Below are 26,659 nucleotides of genomic sequence, written 5' to 3'. Positions count from 1 at the left end.
AGAGTATTTTGGAGGGGCTTTTCAGAGCAGCCTACACTGCACTATTAGAAGGGGCCGCCTATATGTGGCATTTAGTGGGACAGCCCAGAAAAGGCATTTCCTCAGGTTACTGGAAATGGACCAGTAAAAGGTTTTAAATGAAGTCAAACACATCACAGTGAGAAATGTTTCAGTGACAGGCGAAAGATAGATGCTCAGAAATACACTGTTAGATAACATCATCATGAACAATTGGGGTGCTCAGAATGCATCAGATCATCCACCACTTCCATTTTCTGAACTTTTATTAGAGGATATGATGTGCTGTTTATACTAAAATGTTTCACATTCAACACAGTATCGACTAGACATTTAAATACAACTCTTTTCATCTTTTTCTCACAGTCCAAAAACCTTGTATCTTTGGACATACAGTTGTGCATCATCTGCATAAAAACTGAAGCCGATATAATGTTTACTGATGACATGCCCCAGGGTTAGCAGGTGGATAGAGCAGAAGATTAGAATTGGACAGCCTCCATCTCCCTACAGTCATGCAAAGCATTAGATAGCTGATAAATGCATGGGAAACCAGGCTATTTCCACATATAATGTTAGTCTAAATGAAATTGAAGTGACCACTTCAATTACTGCAATATTTTCACACCATTTAGTCATTTTGCCATAACACAAATCCTGTGCAAAAGTCATCTTTCCACAAATTAAATTCATTTTCAAGACAACAGAGAGAACCAGGCTGTTGAGAGTGCACAGTTACAGTTCACATGGAAAAAAAACGTGGTCATCAGTAGCAGTAATAATGGGCTGATTGTATGCCATGGTTTCATTGTCTGGAAGGTCAGAAAAGAAGAATAGCCTTGCCCTTGTTGGCTCACTGTGTTTTGCAAAAAGTTTTAGGGATAATGAATTCCTCTGGTTTGCTCAGCCAACATTAGAAATGAGGAGAAAGGGGGGGGGGGCTAAAAGTATGAGAGGAGTATGAGGTGTTTGTCCAGTCAGCACGTAGGGCGTTAACAAGCCCTCTGTATTGTGGATAATTGCAGATTACTGGTTAGATAAGTGGATTCACTAGAAGTGAATGTGGAGGGAGTCTAGAAATGCAGAACAACAGATTCAAGTTCAAGGTTTTGTCTTGTCAGACTGCAGAGGAACATGCAGTCTCTGGTAATCCTGGTATTTCAATCAGACAAACACATTTAAATACCACAGCAGACTCTTGAGAAAATCCTACACTGATTGCATCGCATATGAAATAAAAACCAGGCCTGTTGGCCACAGAAAGCAGAGTTTGATCCAATAGGCATCTATCTGTTACTCCTCACATTAACAGCCTACACTGGGGCTGGATGGATTTACACAGGCTCAAAGTTTATAATTTTTTAACCCTCCAGTATGTTCCACTTTAAAGCTTGTGAACTTTGGCACTGGCTTAAAATGAGCACATGCTCAATGAGCCATACTGTTGCTGCATGGGTACAAACACAGATGCACACTTAGTGCACACCTTAAAACACAGTATGCACACACACACACACACACACACACACACACACACACATACACGCACACACAGTACACTGCACTTCCACATTAGACTGAACTAGGTTGAGAAATTTGAAAGAAAACAAACAGGATTCCAGAGCGGTGCGGTGTGGCGTGAGGCTGCTGGACTGAAGCACAAAGAGGAGCCTGTTCGCAGCGTACAGGAGCATTCCAGCTAACAGAACAGGCTCTGGGACACTGTTGACCTAAGCTACTTTAGAATGTTTGTGCAATAGCTTTTGACCACTTGATTAAAAATATCGTTTGATGCTGGAGCGGCCGCGTCCTAGTAAGGGCAGTTCAGACTGGTCTGAGCAGAGCAACATGTTGCCGCATGAAGGGAGGGCTCTTATGAAGAGGTGAGCACTGAGCCGTTTGGTTGGAACAGTGAGCTATAGTTGACTCATTGAGGATGACCATCCATGCTGTCTGGCACTCGATTCTGTAATTATATAATTTCAGTTCTGCTGAAAGACAATGTGCCACCTATTTGAGTTGAGCTGTTACATAGTTCATCTGTTTGTAGTCATCCTAGCAGCATGGCTTTTGGGGTGGCAGTCAGTTGGTCCACCTCATTGGTCCAAACTGAAATATCTCAACAACTATTAATTGCCATTAATCTTATGTCCCCCCAAGGATGAATCATAATAACTTGGGTGATCCCTTAACATTTCACTCAATGCCAGTATCAGGTCAAAAATCTGAATTTGTCCAGTGCTTTGGTTTATGACCAAATGCATGCACACTAACACGCTAAACAAAGACAGTTACACGCTAAACATATCTGTTCATTATCAGCATGTTAGCATTGTCATGGTAAGCATCTTAACATGCTGATGTTAGCATTTAGGTCAGTGCTGTGCTTCACAGAGCCTAGCATGGCTCTTTGTTAATTCACATAATTCAATTATGGGAAGCAAAACCTGAAATAACATTACAATAAACTAATTTACATGTATCATAATTAAACTGATAATATGATGATGAAGAATGTCACTTAAAAGCCATTATGCTTTAAAGCTGCAATGAAAAACTGCATAAGGACAATAACTTGGATCATAGAATATATAACATAGGTTTTTGTTTGCTGATTTGCTGCCAAAGCTTTCCAAAATCCTTTCACCGAATGGAGGACTGTTTCTTCTAAATGTCTTTCATTGCACAAAGGGTCAAGTTCCAATACGTGCAGGCCTTATGTTTAGACAAGTGGGCTGATGAGAAGATTGAGATTTTGGATCCCTGATTTGCCAAGAAAAATGTAAGATCAGGGAAGTGAATGCAAACTGCTCTCTTCTCCTTCAGTTAATACCATAGAAATGTCCTTGAGCAAAATTTCTTAACATCCAAATTGGTCTGGTGGAGCTGCCCAGTGGACCAACACTAGAAGACTGTGGTTGGACTGGGCAGCTGCCAGCTGTGAATGTGTGTAACTTTGTACGTGTGAAGCAGGGTGTTGATGAAAGAGAGTATGTGTGCTTGGCAAATATTCCCAGGATAAATTAAGGCAAGAAGCAAAAGTCTATACTGAGAGCTAAAAAGAAAACGTTTGATGTGGTGGCAGATTTGTGCTTTGAGGGTCGGATTGAACCAGTCACAGAACAGAAACATGGGGATGGAGGTAGCTGAAGTCTCACACGAGCCTGTTTAGTGCATCTTTGGTCAAGACGGCACTGAGAAAATCAGAAGAACAGTCTGTTTCACAGAACTGTGTCAATTAATCCTGTTGTCAGAGCCTGTTGAAAAACTAGTAATGATGATGATCTCATGTAATCTCTAACGGCACTGTCTCTCTCATCTCATCTCTTCTCACATTGTGTCATATCCCATCTCGCCTCCTCAGTAAAATCCATGTTAACTCACTGTTTTAATCTTATTAGTAAATGACACTAAGTCAACTTTAATCTGTTTCATCTCACAAGTCACAAGTTATCATCTCATCAGTTAGTTTAATTTAACTCATCTGATCTCTATTGATTATAGTAAGATGAGATCTATTGTCTCATTTTGCCATTTCCCATCTCTTCTCATATTGCCTTTGCCTTTTGTCTTGTCATTGGTGAAGGTCAACTTGTCTCATATCATTTCCTCACATGGCTAAGATTCATCTCATCCAACCTCTTTTGATCTCCTCTCATTTCTTATATCATTTCATCTTTTCAAAGTTAATATTTCTTTATTCGTCTCATTAGTCAAGTTCATCTTGACACTTCACATCTCGGTCTCTCCTAATTGATGTAGTACATCTCATCAAGCTAATTTCATTCTTCTCATCAACAAAATTAATCTGATCTCATCACTAAAATCAATCTCACCTCATTGATAATGTTTTTGTTTCATCACACCTCTTCTTATCTCGTATAACATCGTCTCATCTTGCCTCGTAAATTCCTCTCATTTGTTTCTTTTCATCTTATTAATACTCCTCAAATGTCATCTCGTGTCATTTTATCTCATCCGTAAAGCTGATTTCATATCATCTCATCCAACCTCATCTTTTTTTTTTTTTTTATTATCATATCAGCTTATTTTATCTCCTTAATAAAGTTTGTCATCTTGTCTTATGTCATTTCATCTCTATGGTTTTTATTATTGAGTGTAATGTAATCTAATTTTGTTTTCTTTCTTTCTCCCCATTATTGTCTCATTTCATCTCATCAATTAAGTTAATCTTGTCTCATCTTCAATTTCAACTCATCTCATTACATAGGCATATCATCTCATTTTCATCTCAAGTTCATGTTATCTCTTTTTCCCAGCTTTTTTCCAGTCCTATCTAAGCTCATCTCGTCTTGCCTTGTCTCACATTTCAGCTGTACTAAACTCATCTTGACAGTTGTACGTAAATGCCAGACAGCGAAATGGAAACAAGCAGTCTGAGAATCCCCCGGTGTGAAAACATGACGAACATATCACAACACTGTGAGTAAACCGAGGGCCTCCCTCCTTCACTCCTCGTCTCGCGTGAGCTCTCCATCTACCCCTCTGCCTTACCTTCCGTTTCTCACACACTTATCCTTCCTCTCTTTCTCTCGCTCTCTCTCTATTCATATATTTGGTGCGTTTGTGACAGCAAGCTGTGTTTGCTGACCCGACCACCACCACTGCCCCACCCATCAGCCCCTTTTAACCTTTGACCTCGACAGCCCCACCTGCCTGCCCAAACACACTCCGCACACACTCTTCACACCTCTTGGTCTGTTAGCTTTGTCCACCTCTGACGTCAAACGCCTCTCAATGTAGCTGATTAACAGGTATAATTCACTCAGGACTCAGGCCTGTAAATAATGGGTTTGCATTCTTGCTTGTGGTGTTGTCTGGTAAGTCGAATGCCTTATGATGAATAAATAAATAATGAATAAATAACTGAAAAATAATCATTAATTGTAATAATTGTTTTAAATCTAAACTTTGAATCTTCTTTTGTGCAAATAAATGAAACTTAGCTTTAAAATCTATGATCATGCCTCAGTTTGGAGGAATTCATTATTCAGGAAAGTTTGCAATGCTAACACTGTTAACACTCTTTATTATATTACTGCCACCAGAGCGAAATTTAAATCAAAAATTGATAACCAAAAAGCACTTGACACTCAAATATACTGTAAATTTTTGTCCTTTATTTCTTGATTGGTTCGACGTGGGCAGAATTCACTTGAGCTGTTCACCAATCAGGATTCAGCAACATGTAAATTGAAATGTGTTGACAGTTGTGGGGTCATTTCTTCACTTATCCACCACTGTTAATCAAATCTGGTCAAACCACAATCACACAGTCCTAATGAAGAAGTTCAGCTGAGTTACGAGTGTTAAGTTCATAATAACGAATAAAGATGATTTTTCATGAACAATTGAAGCTGTAGACAAATGCTTAAGAATTAAAACCAAGATTCCTGGGGCTACAAAAGCAAAGCTTTGCACTGATTCCCCGTTTGATGTATTAGCTGGACTAATCGGTGCATTAGTGACTTTGACTTTAAAGTAGTTTTTTGTTCTTTCATTTTTCTTTCAATTTTAGGGTTTAATTCAAAACATGAAACATCATGGTTCTCTGCATGGTGCTCTGCAAGTTACTGTGCTTATTCCATTACAATTATATTTTATAGTCCGCTATCAGTCTAAATAATAATATTGTGGAATGAACATAGCTATCGCCATGGAAGTACAACAAACATAGAAAATCATGTAGATTTGGTTCCCTAATTACCTAAAGAATGTAGGTTGGATGGGATGCTCCCTGGCTTACTCTGCTGACATGTTTTTCCTGTTTCATCCAGATCCTCCAAGTGTAACTGTGGTTCAGCAGGAAACTCTAACCCAGAGCCAAATTCCTCCAGTCCCACCATGACAAACACCCACAATTTATTACCCACCATTATGGAAACCGAGAATCAAATACCTACCAGTGTACTAACCCAGACTCTAATTCCTTTGGTTCCACCATGGTGAAGCCTCATAGTTAAATTCTTACCACTGCATGACAATAACTAGAGCTGAAGCTCGGTGTGGCCTTGCTACTAGTGTGTATGTGTGTCTCTGTTTGTGTGTATGTGCGTGTGGTCTGACCAGTGCCCACATCCTTCCAGAGCAACAACATGGCCACCTAGGAGACACACATCCATTCCTCAATTACCTCCAACCCTACATCCATCCTTCATTTTTCATTCCCACCAACGGCAAAGCGGCTGGACGTTATGACGTCTGTTGCATTATACAAGGTCACCAAAGTTTGTCTTCCTGCATTTTTTCTCCTGGTTACATTCCTCTACACAAACAATCCCCTACACATATAGGAGATGATTTGAGGTAAGCAAACCAAGATGGTATTTAACTCGTACACACAAGACGTGACAGAAAAATATTGGAGGTTGATGAATGCCTCTTTTACTTTAGTCTTTGTTACACATGAATAAATCAATTTGTGCTGTAATCAGAGATGTCTGCAGGATGAGTTATTAGGAGTTTAGGAAATTGTTGACACAAATCACCCTCCGACATCAGCTCACAGCCGACAGCTCTCAGTCTTAAAGGTCAGCAGTTAAATCTCAAGGAACAAGTAGTTATTAGAGCAAGCTACTGTAGGAGACTGTAAACAGAGTAGAAGAGATTGGAGGAAGGATAGGACTGTGGAAAGTTTTTCACTCTGAAAAACACCCAGACTTGTGAAAATATAGTGTTATCACTGTGATGCAGGGAGGTGGAACTCATGGGAGACATTTACAGTAACAGCATGAGAAACAGCAGACTGGAACAGGAGACAGGAACAAGAGCTAAAAGCAGCATATCTATGTGACAAAAACTGCAAGTGGTAATAAGGCCAAGGGCCATCCACTGGTGAGTCACAAGCAGGAAGACTTTCACTGACAGTGAGAAATTATTACTTGTTGTGTCTTATTTACACATCAAACAGAAACGGAGCATGATTAGCATTTATTTGAAGTCTTGTTTCTGGCCACCTGAAGAACTTAAGTCCAACAGTCACGTTTCCGCTCTGCTTAGCTCCTCACTAACTCTTAATATCTGGCTTTTGGATGATAAACACTCCATTTTGTTCACCAGCTGGTTGCTAACTTTGTCTGTCAGTTGTTTGGTGGTGGACAGGTTGGGTACAGTGGGACTGTGAGAGTTTACTGCTGAAAACAGCTGCCTGCTGCAGCTGGAAACAAAGTTGATGAGAGCGGTGAGACTGAACCACAACAGTGCATGGATGAAAAATCAAAACAAGAAAAGGAGGAAGCTAAAAAGCTCAGTAGAACTGAGGGGAACGGCAGTAATAATTCTCCATAGGTCCGTTACTATGAGCCACCCCTATTATATGACACATTGTCATTTGATCTATTGTTAATGGAATTGAGGCTGCAAAACAGAACAAGGTCTTAGTCCAACTAATAAAAACACTATGAATTTGTCCTTTTTGGAAATGTGATGTGGGATGCATGGTATGGACACTATAAAGGGGTTGACTGTTACCCAACAGTCACAACCTTTGGTGTCCTTTGGTATGAAAAGACGAGCCACTAAATATGAATATGCAACACATTGTTTACTGATATCACATCTGATGGTTTCTGGTTATTGAAGTTTTTAAAGCACCAGTAGCTCCCACCACCAGCCTCTGGCAAGTTACCCACTGTAGGCTTAAATATGAGACACCATCCAACTTAAAAGACACAGTATCTGCACTTACTTGATGTTATTTTTTGTTTGTTTGTCAGTGCAGAGGGAATAAACAGTTCTGCACAGGTGTACTGAGGGTTTCTTTGGTGTGCAAGCTTGGAATTTTAACTTTGAAACAGCAGGTGAGTGCAGTGGTTTGCCCTCAGTGTGGAACATCCTGTCACATACCTGAGAGCTACTTCCTCATCAGAAAAACATCAATATTTACCAGAATACACAGAAGCCTCTAAATCTAAAAAACCCTTACCCACTAGCATGTTTTTCTGTTCTAGTGCCAGTCGTCTTCCCACCAGTGCCAGCTCTACCACATCTTTATTTATGACTTTTTTCCCCCCTAAATATTCCTTTTCAGAGAGAGTCCATCTCAGAGAGGACATTTTAACAGCACACACTCTGCATTCCTCTTGCTGGACCGTAGCTGGACTCCAAAGTAAAGTTTACATTCCTGGGCTGCTGGGAAGAATGCTGCCCTCTGGGGCTCTGGACCAGACCTGAGGATTACTAATCAGAGATCATGGAGGGAGACTGAGATGCTCAGTTACAGGTACGTTTTGAAGATGTCAACAACACATGCTAATTGACACAGACGTTTGGTTTAATATTTTCAATATATATCAACATAAAATCTACAGACTTGAGGAGGACAATGCATAAATAGGAAAAGTGTTGATACTTCAGAGATACTTCTGAGTTACTCAGGGAAACTATGGCTCTAGAGCACCTGTGAAAAAATGCTAAATATATTAGATTAACCTTGGCATAGTGCATATGAGTTCATGCTTTTTTCTGTGGTATATGCACCTTGATTAAATCTTCACACAGGTATAATACTCAATAATGAAATGGCTTAGTTGAGTATGCAGCAAGCCATCAAATGAGGTGTACTGTTTAATTGAATGATTTAGTAAGCATCATATTACATATCACTACTGAGGATATTGCACTCTACAGCAGTGAAATCATGTCATCCTTCAAGTATTAGTAACCCTCCAAAATACATGTTGTGAGATAAAGGAGATTTCTATCAACATGATTGTCCTGAAAGAGAGCTGACATCCTGTGGGCTTTAGCTATCCCTAAAAATAGTGAGGGCATCTGCAGCTAAAGATACAGCTCTGCAAATGTGCTGTAATAGAGAGGAAAGGACAGTGGGAGAATGAGAGTAGGGGTAGTGGAGAGGATGGTTAAAAATAGGATCCTGTTTAGCTAAAAAAAAAAGTATGTATTCCTGTACTTTTATTACTTCTCTATCTGATAATTGCTATTAGCTGAGCTGCACCTCAATGCAGAACGTGACTCACTCTCACCCAATTACACTTCTGCATGATGGCTGCTGAAAGGCTCGAAACTGTGTTTCAGAAAGCACAGAAAGACAGTATTTGAAATGGACTTTGATCTACGCTAATTAACAAGAATCAGACCAGAAAAGCCTCACCCACAAAAGATCAAAGCTCTGACTGGGCGTGACAAAGGTCTAGTGGGGTTTGGTAGAGCTTAGTTTTGTTCTATTACCATATGAGATGTATTACTTTAATAACAAATGTACCCCCTGCATGTATGAACAACTGTCAACAGTGGCCAATGACAGAATGTTGTGTTGCTATTATGTAACCTACAATAAAGCCAATAGAAGGCAATAGACTTACACAGAAGTGTGCTGTGGACGTACATTAAGAAAGTTATGGTAACCAGTCCAGCACTGCCCCCTGCTGGAAGCAATAATTTCTTAGTTTGACCTGATGCAAAGACAGAGTTTTTCTTACTAAACGTACACATCATTATTAGGCAAGTGCACATTTCAAGTATAACTTGTGATTATTAACATTGAAACAATTGCTTCAATTTTGTCTTAAAATTACAAAAGTACACACATCAAATAAAAAAGTGACGCCGAATACTGATAATCATGTACAGGTACATAATCCTGTGTCTTTGCCGCAAAGAGTCACATTCACAGTTAGAATGACATATTTAGAAGAGCTACCTTCAGTTTCCTAATGGAAAGAAAAGGTAGAGTGCACTGAGCCCAGTGTTTGACACAGCAGAATGAAACTTCTCTGTGCAGCTCTCCAGTATATCCAGCTTTAGGCATTATCTCTGATTTCCTACAAAGGCAGGAAAAAACAGCCTTATGCTATTGTTAACAAGGAGACACATACAAGTTACCCAACTTCAAGTCCAGCCTCAAATCCTACCTGCTAGAATCACATGTGGATTGTTGTTTAGCATTTGATTCTTAAATTGAGCAGTAACATGAATGTAAAGGAAAATAACGTGTCAGCTGAAAAACAACCGAATAAGTCCCCATGTCTCTATCCCCCACCAATCAAACACCCCCTACTTCCTTTGCAGTAACTTTGCACCCGGTCAAACTTTCCTCATCCTCCTCAGCTGTGACTTTTCTGTTTGGAAGGAAAATACTGCTCAGCTCTTTGCAGTACCCTGCTACTTTCTGTGTGTGTAACCAGCCCAGAATACTCCCTGTCCTACTGACGCCCAGTTCAACCCATTCTCTGTCTAGGTGATGTATTTATAACACTGTATCCAAATCCTCCTCTCACTCTGCTAGGGAAACTTTCACCCTCTGCGTCACAGCAGTCTGTGACTTCCACGTCCCAATCCAACTCCAACACTGTCTGTTCAGACATATACACGCTAACTCCTGTCTGCTCCGTGATCGCATCCCCTCATGGCTGCCTGAAACTTACTTTCTTCAGTCTATGGGGTAAAAAAGGAGATGACATATAATGTGGTTTTTAACTCTTTTTAGACTGGAGTTTATGTTTTGAAAATCATTTAACAAAAGGTGTACCGCAGGAATCTGTTGGTGGTCCTTTCTATTTGTTGATTGTGACATGTTAAATATCGGTTTATATAGATATTAATATAGGTATAGGTTGCATAGTTAATGCTGTTCCCAAGAAACAGGGATGTGCTCTTGCAGATGCAGTTGATGACTGTCTTAGACGCACAACAGCTGTTGCTGACATCATGCCAAGTATCATCACTTTAAGCTGGCATTCCCTCTTGTGTAACAAAGTTCAGCTAGTGCACCATTTGTCCTTGCCTATATTTGACAAATAATATCTATTTTCCCAGGGACAGTCAACTGTGCACACGTGCTGTTTTTCTGGTTCACCCCTAGCAGGCATTTACTCTCTTCTATTGGTGCATACTGAGTTTCACTGAAGCAGCTGAGTTAAATGTCTTGATCAAGGGTAAAATAAACAATCAACAGTTACTCATTTGTCTTGCCTGAATATGTACCTGTCCAGTCTACTAACCTCTATGCTGCTGCTGAAAAACTGCAGTGTTATATCAGCAATGTTTATAATTAAACAAAAGATAAACCTGACCTGGTACCCTCTCCAACCAAACCCAACCATATAGATATTTGTGTCACATTGTTTGTTACAACTACTTTAATAGAAAATGTCCATCCTGAATCATCTAAGATGCCCTAACCAGGACATTGGCAAAAGAAAGTAATAACATTCAATTTGAACTTTAAGAATTAAACTCCAGCAACCTGCAAGTCTCTCTCTTATTTAACTTTGAATAATTGTGTTATGTAGAACTAGCTGAACGCTGTAACAGTCTTAAACAAACAGTAAGTAGTGTTATTTAACTAAAATCCAATCTAATATAGTTTATTTTTACTGCAGAATAATGTAGCCATACAAATACTTCAGGAAAAGGGAATGAACTTTAAGTGGTAAATCGGAATGTAATTTAAAGTAAGAATTACATCATTTTGCCTTCACTCTTCTCATTTAAGGTTCAGTACATTCAGCACAAGATAGGCAGCTAAATTTCAGTGTTAAAAATATACATGTGATCATAATTCTACATTTGGGTCACATGGTTGAAGAAAACAATTATTAGTGTTTGCTTTAACTTACTTTACTTTGGTTTACAACGAGTTTGGTTTCTTCATATAAAAAAATATAGAAATGAAGACATGTACTGTATGTTATCAGTCATAGAAAAATACTGATAATTTACTGGTAGTACTGTTTTATGTGTAATGGCCCATATGCATGGGCAAAAAGAAAACACTTGTGTGGTGTACTGGGCCTTTAAATGAAGCATACAGAAGTACAGTAGGTTAAAACAAACAATAAAACGAAACTCCAACTATTCCATGACCTTCACATGCACTATCGACACGTTTCACTTAGTGTGTGATCATCTGTGATGTGACAGGTAATTTAATTTAACAAAAACGATTCTCCTTGATGTCCATGCGATCTCTCTAAGCTCAGTTAAACAATTTGTCTCAAAGAAAACAACAGTGGAGTGTAATAAACGGTCCTAACCATAAAACTTATAGCTATTTATAGAATTCATAGTTCAATTTCTGAGAACATTTTAGCATGTGGGGTTTTCATATCTAATCTGATAAAAGGAATCAGCTGCAGCACAAGACACTTTGGATCTGAAGGTTAATCCCATCTTTACTTGCCTATAGCAACTCGCTGCTTCACTGCACCCAGAAACATTGTCTGTACTGTATTTTAAAATTCAGAGCTAGTAGAGCCAACATGGCTGCCCCTGAACAAAGCAATACTCCCTCTGACAGTTAGCTGGGGATTACAGCCTTTTAAACTTTCCTGTCAAAGTAAATCATGCCTACATCAGACAGTAATAATTCAGCTCAAGCTAATTATAACAATGAAGCACCCAGCACTAGTTTTTTTTTTTTCTCACGGTGCAGGTGTGTGTGGTCCTGTTAAAAGAGGGCCGCATAATGTGAAAAGTAATCAAGTCAAAGAAAGACAGACAATCTCAGTGACTCCCCTCATGAAGGGGGTGAGAAAAGAAGGATGAGGAGAGGAGGGACGGTGCTTCATCCTTTGTCCAGGTTGATGACTAACAGGCGAGGTGGAAGCGAGGAGGAAGAAGTCCTCAGTTTTTGACAGCACCCCAGATGATGAGTCCAATAATAACAGCAGCTACAGCCAACACTATTACCAGGATGCATATCTTCTTCCGGGAACTCCGCTGGGGAAAAAAAGCACAAAGTAGTGTAATAAATAAGTATGAAATATACCGAGACTAGCTGGTGGTATGAAGTGACTCACAGCCACAGCAAGAATCACCTTGTGACTCAGCCTTTTCATTTATTTTATCCTTTACGCCTCTCTCTCTACGTCTGACTGGCCAAAGCAAACTGACTAAGAACTTTTTTGCACAATGGAGTCCTCATCATTCTGTGGAGGAGTCATATATGCACATATACTAATTCAGGGCAACCAGTCATGCTCAGACTCGTTATCATCCATCATTTACAAGCTAACTCTAACGTTCATACATTTGAATGCCTCCCCTCTCCTCCTCTCCTCTATATTCCTTAATCCCTTCCTCCTCTGTGCTGTCATGTTTTACCTGGTAATCTGCAGCACGTGCCAGCTGCTGTGTTGCGCTCTGGACACTCACGTCTGCATTCTCCACGTTGGCTTCTATACTGTCTGCAGAAAACACAGGAAACACACATTATACATGCAGCAGGTCAAGACAAGGACAAAGCACATATGGCACAAATCTACAAACCTGTATTTTCCCAGTTGTTAGATAAGTAGACAGAACAAGGTCATGCTCTTCATGTATATGTTTGCTCATAATTTACATAATATTGTTATTCTGTTTTCTCATATTGTAGCATTTGTATATTGTTTTTGAGTTTTTCCGTTTTCCTTAGCCGAGGATCTAAGAGAGAGATAGATGAGAAAATCAGTACCGCTTTCATATCTTCTAACTCTCGGCAAGAGACCGAATAGACATATTTCCCAAAACTTTGAACTGTTTCTGTAACATCTGCACTACATGTACACTGTAATTGGATCTTTTACTCTGTAAATAGTATTTTTCTCATGAATAAAGGTGGTTTATGCGAGATGAGACTGTTGACCCAGCCAACATTCCTAGACAACATCCGTAGTCCACATTATTAGAGGAACTGACAAGGATCCTACAAGCAGGGGACAAAAGCTCACCTATCATGTCTCCCTGCTCATGCACCATCAGCCCCAGGTCCTTGAAGATGTCATTGATGTCTACGATGTCAGACTGAATCGGGCAACATAAAGGGAGATGGTTCATGTGCACGACTTCATGATGAACACACACAAAAAAAAGCTGATACTGTATAAGTGGCCATTCTGGTGTAAACATTCGACTCTTATTTGTACCTCCAACTGCCTGATGGCCGACTCTCTCTCCTGGATCAGCCTCAGGTCTTCTTCTGTAAAGGCCTCAGTCTGAGCCTGCACCTGGGCATCACTGAAGGAACAAATGTAGATTAAAAAAACATTACAATAATAACAGAAATTGCAAAAACGATCATAGTGGACATACCTAGGGAAGACTGGTGCACTTCCAAAGCTGTCATCAGGCTGGCCTCCCTGTAAAGGGTAATAAAGAGTGGTAGATAAACATAGCCTGCTTATGTGTGTACTGTGTACAGCAGAGGGCCTTCTTTACTGTAATTATGGGCACAGCAGCAGTGATTCAGGATATACAGGGTGCTATGAAACCTACAGCGTCCATGACCATAACACCTCATTAAATACAATTTGATTAAGTGTCAGCAGAACATTTCCACGGCCAAGATGTGTTGCTTACCAACCATCTCAAGCGATAAGGAACTGTTCCTGCTTATCAGCATGAACACAGCAGACACAGGTACTTTTTTTGTGCAGTGAGATAAGCAGTGAGGGAACAGAGTTGCCAAGCGAACAAGGTCTCCCAAAGGAATATGTGTCTAAAACAGTAACAAGGCGCAGTCTGTGGCACAGTGATGTCAGAGCTACATCTTGTGAAACTTCTCTTGTAAGAAACCAACAAAAAAAAAAAAGATTCAAGCTCAGCAAAACCTTCCTACCATCACCTGCCTTACATTTAACTCAGTAAGTGACTCAGTAGGGAGTCAGTGAGCAAAGTGAAAGGTCAAACATAGCCGCCTATAAAACATTTATGTATGGCAAGTTATTTGTGCTCATCTGCTTGCGTATATGCAGATACTCATATATACCTAATATGATAATAGAAATGTAAGATAAAGGTAATAGACACAGACAAGCTATGGATAAGTTGTGGAAATGGTTGGTTGCAGTGGGAGATGTTGCTGAAAGGAAAATAATCTCTGCATCACCTCACAAATGAGGCAGAAGGCCAGAAAAAAACCCTTCTATTCTATTTCACCGGTCAAATTGTTGACCTTGTGATCCCTTCGGGCACAGCAGGTTACTCACCGACACCCTGGAGCTGGCTCTGACTCTGGCCACAAACTCTCTCTCTTTGTCGGCTGCCTGCCGTTGGATCTTTTGGAAGTTGTTCAGGGCGGCGGAGAAGTCATTCAAGAGACGCTCTTTCTGTATCTTTCTCTGGCGCTAAAAAAAACACACACACACACACACACACATAAATATGTTAACAGAAAGGCCACAAAACTTTAACATTTGGAAAGCAAAGAAAGTCTGACTTATGAATGGTAGTTAAGAGAGTCAAGAGTTCAGTACCTGGTCAGAGCCTACAGGAAGTGCACTGAATGCCTTGATCAATCTGTCAGTCTCCTTCGCTAGATGGTTGCCTTGCTGCTGTTTCTGCTGCCTGGAGAGGACATTTTTTGGGGGATTTTGTTAAAGAAGCGAAATGCTGACCAGACATTAAGAAAACTAAGAGGAGAGATCGTTGAGTCAGATGTCATGTGACCCTAATTTCAGTAGGAATGAGTCTGTGGTTAGGCTGTATTAGCTTTAAAAGTCCCATATTGTGCAAAATGCACTTTTTAATGTATAAATATGTGTCCTCAGTGTGCCTACAGACCGGCAAACTATGAGGAAAGACCATCGTCTCTCTTTTTCTCCTGCTCCATCTTTCAGTAAATGCTTGTGAAAACACACCGTTTGGATTAGTTTGGATTACTTGAAAATGAGCAGGATATGGGACCTTTGAAATGCAATAGCAGTATCAGCCCTGAGTGTGCTTCTCCACACAAAACCCACCGAGCCCCATAACTCACAGTGTCTGTCGGAGCTGGCTGCTGTCCTGCTCCGTTCCCAGCAGAGAAACGGCCCTCTGCAGCTCGGAGGCTGGTGACGAAGAAAGACATTATTTAACTGTACTGACGCATCTCCACAGGTCTGATTCACATACTGTGGTTCATAAAGTGGGTGTAATCTGAATGTTTCTGATGTAATGACTTCTATATGTGTGTGTGTGTGTGAGCGTGTGTGTGTGGTTATTACTCAGCACTGTCAGCCTCTGGATGTTGGAGCTGATGTTGTGAACCAAAGCACTGGGCTCCTGTGGAATCCCAGCCTGGTAGGCCATGATGGAGAACTGTGAGGACACACAACAACACAGTCGGTCACTTCATTTATTAATGAGTCAGACAGAGATGTCATCACCATAGTTACTATGGTTATTTCAGTGTGTTTGTACTACTCACTTTGTAGAAATACCTTTGGGCATCTGGGATAAGACCATTTTTTTAATTTTTTGGCCTGGGTGTTGTCTAGTTGTAGTCAATTAGCCTCAAATTGTAATTCAATCACAATTTTAGTGACTGTGTATTAGTGTATGGAGGCTTTAATGGAAGCATTGAAGCTGCTACACATGACAATATGTCCAGGCTTCATACAGACCCCTAAAAAACTCAGTACTCCGGCTGTCTTCTCCCCTGCAAAACACCAAACATGTCTACGGTGCTGGTGCTGTTGCCCCTGCAGACATTATATCCTATAATATCCTATAATACACACATCTGTGAGCAACACTGAGTGGTCAAAAGTAACACATGTAACATGAATGTTAAATATTTCATTCCAAAACACTGGGAATTAATCTGCTGTTAAAACAGCCTGACTACACAGTACACACCTCCCACAGACCAGAGTCAGGTGTAAAACCACATGATGCGACTAAGAATGCATGAAACCGAGTTGGCAAGCTGAAAGAGAAGTTGAAATACCTTGATAGTTAACTAAAACTCATAGACAGTAGTTTAAATAGTTAAAGATTACAGTGATTTGTAAACAGTTTATGGCTAAACATTTCAAATACAGCTAAAAGTAGGCTAATGGATAAATGGCTGTAAGGTTCAGCTTATGACACTAAGTGGTATTTATATGAATGTAAAATTGTTAATCGTTTAAACATTAATCGACAACAACAATTTTGACTGATTATTAAAAAACAGTTCAAGTATCAGTGTTTCTTATACAGTGCTTGTACAACACTGATGGAGCTCTTCACCCTGAGTACTGTGGACTACCTCAGGAGGCAAACCTAACCTTTCCAAACGCTCAGGGGACCATGTCATGGTTACCCCTCAGCAGCTGTATCGTCGTCAGAAACCAGGATGTACTCGTGTGCTCTGGAGCCTTAAAAATGTATACAGGTAAGCTACGGCAAACAACTGTTTCTACAGGCCCCCTGATGATTCTGAGTGATTACTGTCAATCCTCTGATTAAAAATGTAAAATAGTGTTTTTTTTAAGACAGTTTTGTTCAGGTTTGTTTGGCTTTAACGGCAGCAGCGAGCTGTTGTCCACTATGCTACAGGCTCTGTGGATTTTTGATATTTTTTCTATCCCACTGACCCGCCTCCTCAGCACCCTGTGCCCCAGGACCTCCTGATTTATAAATTAACCTCTAAATACAACCATCGATTAACCCCCATAGTTACCAGCAAAACATTGTAGTAAGACTATAATGAAAAATGCACTAATTTGACATCAACATGTTATCAGCATGTGAAAAATCATCCCATTCTTAACTAGTTGTCAACACGTTAACTACATGTTGCTTTTGCGTGGTTGATGTGTTGTCAATGCGTTGCATAGATTTGACTGGCTGGGCTTCCCATAACCAGCTGGACGGGTCGATCCTTCACTTCCCAGAGATCAAACAGAGTTTGTGGGTTTGTTGCGTTTGGAAAGTTTAGGTTTTCCTCCTGAAGTAGTCTGCACTGTTCAGGGTGGAGATCTCCATCTACTACTTCCTCTGACACAGAGAAATGGTCCGCTTGTCAGCGCTGCTGTGTGGAGAGGAGCCCAGATCCACATCGTGCCATCTGTCTAATGTGTTCATTTAACTCATTTGTTAATTAACACGGTACTTTTGCTACCTTCTGTGGTTCATATACTTTGTACAAACCCTCTATGAGCAGCATTAATATTTACAACTGTTAACTGAGAGCATTGATTTTCAATGGTTAGATGGTTGATCCTTATCGTCCCTTATCAGTGGGGTCAATCAAAGGGTGGTTAAGCTCATCTCACAGGGACGTGGAGTTATGTCAGACAGAAAAAGGTTGAGAACTGGAGTGTAATATAGTCGTAAAGCTGTAAAATATCATTGTATCCTGTAGCAATGAAAGATTTCCTTTAAATGGGACAAAGCCAAACCATTAATGTGCCCCATGAACAGCTAAACTACACATGCAGTCAGCCTGCTTTAAACTCTAATGAGGCATTTGCTCTCATTTACTGTAAAAACAAAAAAAAAAAAAGAAAAGGAGAAGAAGCCTAATAAGAAGCAGGGCTGGGCCAGGAGTGTTTACTGTGGACCAGCCGAGCAGACTTCCTGTACTGTTCACTCTAAAGGACTCACACCAAGGCCAGTATGCAAATCACCATCTGCTAAGAAAACCCAGGCTCTCCAGCCTGTAGCTGCCATAAGGAGGTTTTTTTTCAATGCTTGTCACTTTATATTATTTACAACACTTTATATTATACATCAAATCAAGCTTTCCGCTTTAATTAAACATGTCTGCCTGTCTGTCCGTGTGTGTGTGTGTGTGTGTGTGTGTGTGTGTGTGTGTGTTTGTGTGTCCCTTTACTAGAGTAACTTCCAGCAAGAAAAATGCGGAAATCACAGGTGCTTTTCAGTAACAATCCGAGGAGACCATAAATGACCCCTTGGGTGGATATTATCATTACCAGGGTTACTGCTGCACTTCTTCTGTCAACTCTTTAAAGTTACAATCAAAGTCGCGGCGCAGTTGGAGGATTTCTCTCTCTCTCTCTCTGTCTGTCTCTCTCTCGTTTTCCGGAAAACAAATTCATTTAAAAACATAAACGACCTAAAGGTGAATCGGCATCATAAGATGGTGTTTTATCACGCTAAAGCGTCGGGATTGTTAAACCTTCCTACATGTTTGTGTCGGTTATGTAAAAGTTTAGACTTTACCTTTCTTGTGACTTGTTGCAGCGCTGTGTTGTTTCCTGGTTCTCCGCCACTCCCCCGTCACATGATGCCTGAGCGGCCAGAAACATGGCTCCAGATGACCAAATGACTGAGGAAGCAACTGAAATGAATTGAAAACCAATACTACGATAACAAGTCTAACCTGTATGTAGTCCCACTTGTTGATTTGATTAATATAAACTACATATTCCTTCTCAATAAATACAGGTATAAGATGTAGTGTTCAAATACTTTGTCCTTCCTCCAGACACAATAGAATAACACGGATCTGGAATATGTTAAATAAACAGTATTAAATACTAAACAGACTTTACAATGATGGTGCATTTCAATATTTTCACTATATAATGTTTGACAAGACAGAATTTTTTAAAAGAAATTAGCTTTTTATTTCACTACACTTTCTTGAGAGCTATGATGACAAGTTACATGGAAGAATTCACTCACAAAACTTGTACTTTGCTCACAAAATGTGATGCATTCTTATAGATACCACGTCGACTAGCTGCAACATTATCGTACAGCTTACATGTGAATGCATCAGTGCGATGTATATTTAACCATCTAACACTCTGAAGGGATCGTCCTGCATGACAAGTACTTTATACTTTAAAAAGAAAAGTTTTTTTTTTACTTGTGCACCTAACAGTGTTTTAAATTGTGTTTTTGCTGCTTTAACTTTAGTTGAGGATCTAAATACACCATCCACCATGATCCTCCATGATCCTTCAAATGCTTCTGTGTCCCCTTTAATGTCACGCACATTTGTGTAGCATGTATAGAAGTATCAGTATCAATAACACAATATCAATAACCTATGCTGTACAATTAAAAAGATGTTTGTAGGCTGATTGCAGAATATTTTATGAGTTAATATATTAAAAATGTTTAACTTGAGTACTCCAGAAAGTGCATTGAGTGCAGTTTGGATAACAAATCTATCTATTTTATTGGCATCTGCTGTCATGTGTAAGCCCAGCAGGACACAGTGTTTGCACAGTGAGGTTCAGACAGGTTAACCACACAGATATTGTAGCAAATTCCAGTTTTCTGCTCATCCTGTCACTAGGTTACATCTGTTCAGTTGGAGACCAAAGATCGTGTCAGGTGCCTGCAGTCTGGGATTGATGAAATGAAACGATGTCAAACTGTTTGCAAAAACAAGATCATACAGATCACAGGAGAACTCATGCATTTCAGCTCGTCTGCACTCAAATCAATTGACGTTTTGTTTTGTAAACTAGAGCATGTGACAATGAAAGTCACATGGAGCACATGCGATTGTGGGTTGGCTGTACTCAGTCTGCCTCGAGTTTTCAGTTGCAAAATGAGGCCAAGACCTCTGTTATCTCAGCCTGAGTTCATGGTGGTCATTCACATCACATCTTGTTCTCATCCTGGTTCTCATCCTCTCAAAAACAGGGTTTTTGCTGTGTGCCTTGGAGGTCCAAGTGACTTAATGCATTCAAAAGACAAATATAGCCAATAGATTTACGTATGCACAGTCCTGTACAAAAAGTGCGCAAACAGAAGAAACATCTAAATCCAATCAATATTTTTTGGCCTCCCTTTGCCTTCAACAGCATCAGTTCTTCTAGGTACGCTTGCAGGTTGTTCCAAACATGTTGGAGAACTAACCACAGATCGTCTGGATGTAGGCTGCCTCAAATCCTTCTGTCTCTTCATGTGATCCCAGACAGACTGGATGATGCTGAGATCAGGGCTCTGTGGAGGGGCCACACGATCACTTCCAGGACTCCTTGTTCTTCTTTACGCTGAAGATAGTTCCTAAAGACATTGGCTGCATGTTTGGGGTCGTTGTCCTGCTGCAAAATAAATTAGGCGCCAATCAGGTGTTGCATGATGGAGAAGTATCTGTCTGTATTTCTCAGCATTGACGACACCATTAATCTAGACCAAATCCCCAACTCCATTTGCATAAATGCAGCCCCAAATTTGCAAAGAACCTCCACCAGCTTCACTGTTGCCTGCAGACCCTCGTTATTGTACCGCTCTCCAGCCCTTCGGTGAGCAAACTGCCTTTTGCTACAGCCAAATATTTCCATTTTTTCTGCACCTTAGTTCTTATGTTTTTGTGCATAGTTGTGTCGCTTGTCCATGTTTCCACATCAGAGGTTTGTCTTTTTGGCTTACTTTACAACATTTCTTCACACCTGCCTGAGGCGTTTGCACAGTACTGTATATACAGTACTTATCATTATATTGTATGGATCATTGTTTGTTGCATTTGAGTGCCATAGCTCTCTCTAATCGCTTTTTAATCCAATGTGTCAATGATAAAGGATTCAACTTCACTTATATCAGTGATTATTTATCTATTTATTTATTATACAAGAATGTGCTTGTTGAGTAGACTTATTGTATTTATGTGGCTGCATTTAACTTCATACATCAAGTTCTCTTTGATTCTGTGTGCTTGGTGTTTGGATGACAGAGAATTTCTGCAGTTGGACAGTTTTGAGGTCTATTTACACACATTATCTTATCTATCTTTCAACGAGGGTCCACTGAACCGCTCATCACGTGGATTGCGTGGACAGGTGTCTCTTTGTATGTGTGTGTTTGCTTGTATGGATCAGGTCATTTGAATATGAACAGAGTATATAAGCCATGTAACTATGTGACAGCTCTCAGTCCAGAGTAGATATTCTTGACTCCATCTCCATCATGCTGTGTCCAACTGTCCTTGGCCTCCTCCTAGCATGTGCAGTGTCTCTCAGCAGCTCTGCTGTAATCCTCGACAATGGCATGCCCATCCTGTGGGCGCAGACGGCCGGTCAAGTGACTGACCTGCCAATACAGAATGGCATCCTCACTCCAGACCCCTGGAACTTCCTTCAACGCATGAGCCTTTACCGGCTGATGATTGCTGCCACAGACCCATTTATGGGATCCATGGGGACAAATGCCACAGACGGTCCTCTGTGGGGACTGCCACTGCAGCTTGCATGGATGGTAACTTCAGGTAAGATTATATTCATTTTCTTTTTTTATCATTAGCAAAGTTTCCCTCAAAAGTTGAGAAAATATAAGAGAAGGAGACAGTGAGTCCCAGAGTCAACATGCTCATCCCTTGTAGTCCTAAACTGAATGAACATTTTAATGCCACCACCACCAACCTGATGGTCTGATGGTACAATGTGTTAATTCTGTAGGGCGTCTTGCTGACCCAACCGGTGCTACAACCTGCGGCCTGCAAACAGGAGATACTATGTGCATTTCTACTCAGAGCTGGTGGAGCTGTAAGTAAGACAAACACACACACACAAACACAGACACACACACAAATAAAACTCTAAACACTACAAACTTCTCCTCCAGGTGTGAGCTACTTTGTCTCTGCGCTGCCCTTCCTGTCTGCTGCACAGCAGGGCTTCATGGGACCAGGAGTTCAGGTACATCTCAAACTCAAAGTGAGACGGTTCAAAACCGACACTTTGGACATCTTTGAGCGTTGTTTTTATGTCCTCACACAAATGTGATACCTGCTTAGAAAAATTGTTTTGATGGTTATGAAGTTGATTGTAATGATGATTGATGTTAATATCATTAGGTCCAGATGCAGGTGCCTGAAGGTGTAACGGACTATTGCACCACGTATACTGACTGTATGGCTAGCTACCCTGATGCTATGTCTAAGTGGGATGCCTTTTTTCAGGTAAATCAATTACACAGAAAAAGAAATCCACATACAAATTTTTGTTACAGATTCTAATAATAAAGGCACTGCTGGACAATGTTTCCTGTATTAACCCTTCTGAATGCACACAAACTGAAAATAGGATACAAAAGGGGCACTCTGCTTTTGCTCTAATCTGTCTGTTCATCCCCCAACTTTATGGAGATGTAATATTAAATTGCTTGAACACCTCTTTACTGTTCTGTATGTGTGATTAAAGGGTCTGAAGTCTGCAACTGAGTCTCCTCTCCCTGAAAATGAGAAGAAAGACAGTCTCCTCGGTCTCTATTGGGCTGCCCAAATGGCCTCAACTTATGCCTCTGCTACATGCAATCCCAAGTAATCTATCTATCTATCTATCTATCTATCTATCTATCTATCTATCTATCTATCTATCTATCTATCTATCTATCTATCTATCTATCTATCTATCTATCTATCTATCTATCTATCTATCTATCTATCTATCTATCGCTGTATATTTGAGAGAGAGTGGTAGTATCATTCTACCTGTCAGTGCATTTCCCAAAATGTTGAACTATTCCTTTAACCTTTCTGATCTCTGTCACCCTCAGGCAGGGCCACTACTCCTCTTCAGAGAAGTCATTTGCCAACAGCTGGTTGAACTCAGCGGAGTACGTGGCGGCAGCACATTTCCAGTCCAATTTGGGGAATTCTGTGATGTTCATAACCCCTCTGCCAAGCCGAGTTTTGCAGGTACGTACCCACACCTCTATCCATCCTTTTGTTCATTTCTAAACCTGTGACATTTTTACAACCCCTGCATCTATTACATGTTTGTTGTCTGTCATATCTGTACGTCCAGGAGGGTGACAGTGCGCCTAACATTGCTGACCTGAGTCAGGAGGAGAACCACACACTGTCTGTCTTCTCCTGGATGAGTAGTATCAACAGTTTATTGGGTAGGTCTCACACACACACACACACACACGCGCGCACACATATCCTGATAATATCTATAATAATGATAATACCTCATTTGTTGAAATTGTGAGCTTTAATGATCATAATCATGTCACCTACCAGGTGGGACGTTGGTGCGTATGTGGAAAGGTGCCATGTGTTCAGTAACCACAAGAGAGAAAGGCAGAGAGATGTTGGGGCAGCTCCTGCTGAATCCCGGCTACGCCACAAACACTTTCCTGACCATCGTCACTGGCATGTCTTCAAGCTGCTGAGACAAACACACATTCACAAACAGAAATAGAGAGGGATAGCAACTCCATGGGAAATATAATCACATTTTTTACCATGAATAATACAGGATTACATTGGTATACCTCATTCTCTAAGAGAAGACACACTGAAATTTTGTTTAAGCAGCGAATATAAGTTCTGTTATTATTTTGGAGCGTGTAGATCTACAGATAGTTTCAGATAACAGTTTAAAGCACGTGATCCTCTATATATCTTTGCTCTTGTCATGCTCTCATGGAAATGTGTCCCAATGAACTGTCAACAAACGCTCATTTTACTGTCATTATTTTACTCTTTATTGAAGGTCCTGTCATTGCACTTTTGAAAAAAAGACAAAAACACAGAAGCTGGGGTCTTATCTCAGGACAACTACAGTTTAAACATCAGCAATAATAATTTAATTAAATGAAATACATGTTGACATTCTTACAGGGTCCATTCTGCATAATGCATAATACTTCTGATGCTTTAACTACACTGCACAGATAATACTTATACTGCAATACATATACACTGCAGTATCACTACTTGTACTTCAGCAAGGACTGTGAATCATTCTTTTCATCACTGGCAGATAGGTTTTAAGTTCAGGCTGTTGTCCAGCTCTCCGTGACAAAGGCCTAGATTTATTTGTCATGACTGTAAGGACACAGTAACATATATCCCCATATGGCACCACGACCAGATTCACTTTAAAGAGCTCAACACCAGTCCAACAGTGCGCCCCAGTGTTCACTTGATGTAAATACTAAGCTATCAAAGGCACAAACCATGAAACATTTCCAGAAATGTGATGACATAAGTATTTGAATTAATATCCATGTCATGTAATAATAGATCACACAAAATGTTTTCTTTGGGACCCATTACATTAGCTGAGCAGTGTTACACACACAGGTTAATGCACTAAGGCATTCACATTGCTTGTAACCTCTTGTAAAGTTCAGAGTCCCTTTTATATTCTGACTGGAGAGAACATCCATACACAGAGATGTTGGTAGCGCAGCTAAATATTTGGGGAAATGAAGTGGAAATGATGACTTATCTTCCCATTAGCTTATAATGGATTGATATCAGATGCAGCCCAGGCCATATAAACACTCAATGCCTACTTTCAGTTTGTTCGTATGGCATTAGGGTTTCCTGGTAACGGATTACTAAAAGGGAACAAAAACAGTTCAAAGACTATTTCTGTGGATATATTTTGCAGGCAACATGTGAAACAAATGGTCTTTATTTCAACACAAAACATAACATTTACTTTAACAAAATACAACACACATTTTGAATCACTGTAAGTGATGGCATTAAAGAAGAATGACATCCAAGATATTTTTTTTAAAAGGAAGACACAAAGGGTCATTATACCTGCCATGGAAAAGCACAATAAAACCCTCTGCATATTATAAACATCATGTACTGTATCTATACTAAGTCATGATTGTCTGTGGAAAATTAATATCAAATACAAACTCACAATAAAAAAATAACACAAAAGCAGATTGTGATATCCTGTCAAGGCTTGTACGCTGCGTGTACTTTAAGAGATCTTTGCAGCTTTGAGCTTATTCTTGAATCACGATCAAGCTTGTTTTTAGAGCATTAAGTTAGTGCTACAAAATTTTCCTTCCCACAAAAACATAAATTACATTTATGGAGTTGTGAAGATTTTTGTGTTCAATTTTATGAGAGACAAATGTAATATACCAATCTCACTCACATGGTCATATAAACGCAAAATGTCCAGAGTATATTCTGGTTGTAACTGCATAAAAAAAACAACAACCACAAACTATGCCAACTTCCGGACAGGACTCAGCGGTGAATACTGAGGAATACAGGACATGTGTATGATTCACCATACTGCCTGTTCAGAATAGTCATGACTCCAGGTTTGAGAATACACACATTGATTTACAGCAGTGGTTCTCAAACTGTGGGGCGGGGCCCTCTGGAGGACAGCAGAGGTATTGCGGGGGGCACGCATTGGGTAAAATACATGTCCAATCAGACCAAGACCAATCAGGTGAATAAACCTCTTTCACAGCAGGTTGTTGTGGTGTGACTTATAACAGCATTAACTGACCAGGAGCTATTGCAATTACATCATAGTAACATTATTAGTAGAATAGTACAAACTAGCTTTATCCTGAATGCAACATCCTCACACCTTTATATCATCACCTGGTGAGGAAGCTGACTTCCTGTTTGGGACATGCAATTTTAGCCTCAGCTGAATGATGGTTTAGGCCATCATGTATTTATCCCTCACATTCATATTTAAGATCCTTTTGAAGGGTTCTTGTTTGAATTGAGTCAACTGGAAACATTTAAATGTCAGTTTTTTTCCCCCACAAACTCACTGAGTTAGCATTAATTAGCTACAGTTGAGGTGACAATCGTTGTTTCAGCCAACAAAATCAGTTCTCTGCTAGGAAATAAGATGCGTGTCGAAGGCCCATTGTTTTAAATCTAACTGAGAATGCAGTAACTTGAAGAGCTTGGTGAAAAGTCAGTTGTTGATTTGCCTTGCACCTGTTTTTTCTGCTGGAACAAGTCAAACTGTGTGCTGCGAAAAGGGTTTATGGTCTATGATCGATTCATTTGGGAACTACAAGGAAATAATAGTGTTGTGATCTGATGCTAGCCAGGCTATGAAGATTCAGGTTAGTAAGATTAAACAGTATGTGACAACAACAAAAGTAGCCCTCAATAACCTACAAGAAGGGGAGGGAAGAAAACAATAACAGGTAAGCTTCATCACTGGCAGTTTGGACAAAGTTGAATTAATATTTTTAGTTGAACACCAGA

At 40.1% G+C, this 26,659-nt stretch overlaps 2 protein-coding genes across 3 annotated transcripts; one reads left to right on the top strand and one right to left on the bottom strand.

Annotated features, from left to right (window-relative positions):
- Positions 1-11,683: 11,683 nt before the first annotated feature.
- Positions 11,684-18,952, bottom strand: stx7l (syntaxin 7-like). Of its 2 annotated transcripts, none has more exons than XM_070849770.1 (10): positions 18,913-18,952; positions 15,966-16,059; positions 15,740-15,809; positions 15,237-15,327; positions 14,970-15,107; positions 14,074-14,120; positions 13,908-13,998; positions 13,713-13,785; positions 13,105-13,187; positions 11,684-12,720 (listed from the first exon to the last, which is right to left on the bottom strand). In XM_070849770.1, the coding sequence occupies exons 2-10, from the start codon at positions 16,048-16,050 to the stop codon at positions 12,625-12,627; spliced, it is 774 nt and encodes a 257-aa protein (XP_070705871.1). In that variant the 5' UTR covers positions 16,051-16,059; positions 18,913-18,952; the 3' UTR covers positions 11,684-12,624. The 2 variants fall into 2 exon arrangements, with proteins under 2 accessions (XP_070705871.1, XP_070705870.1); XM_070849769.1 differs by lacking the exon at positions 18,913-18,952 and adding an exon at positions 18,706-18,876.
- A 2,666-nt stretch (positions 18,953-21,618) lies between these two features.
- Positions 21,619-23,924, top strand: LOC139218220 (protein LEG1 homolog). Its single transcript, XM_070849780.1, has 8 exons — positions 21,619-21,916; positions 22,107-22,193; positions 22,273-22,346; positions 22,505-22,609; positions 22,851-22,969; positions 23,206-23,347; positions 23,457-23,553; positions 23,678-23,924. Exons 1-8 carry the CDS (start codon positions 21,619-21,621, stop codon positions 23,827-23,829), a joined length of 1,074 nt encoding a protein of 357 aa, XP_070705881.1. The 3' UTR covers positions 23,830-23,924.
- The last annotated feature ends 2,735 nt before the right edge of the window (positions 23,925-26,659 follow it).

Source organism: Pempheris klunzingeri, chromosome 18, assembly GCF_042242105.1.
Source record: "Pempheris klunzingeri isolate RE-2024b chromosome 18, fPemKlu1.hap1, whole genome shotgun sequence".
NCBI classification, from domain to species: Eukaryota; Metazoa; Chordata; class Actinopteri; order Acropomatiformes; family Pempheridae; genus Pempheris; species Pempheris klunzingeri.
Note: the sequence above shows the minus strand (reverse complement) of the source record. Positions and strands in the feature narration are given on the sequence as shown.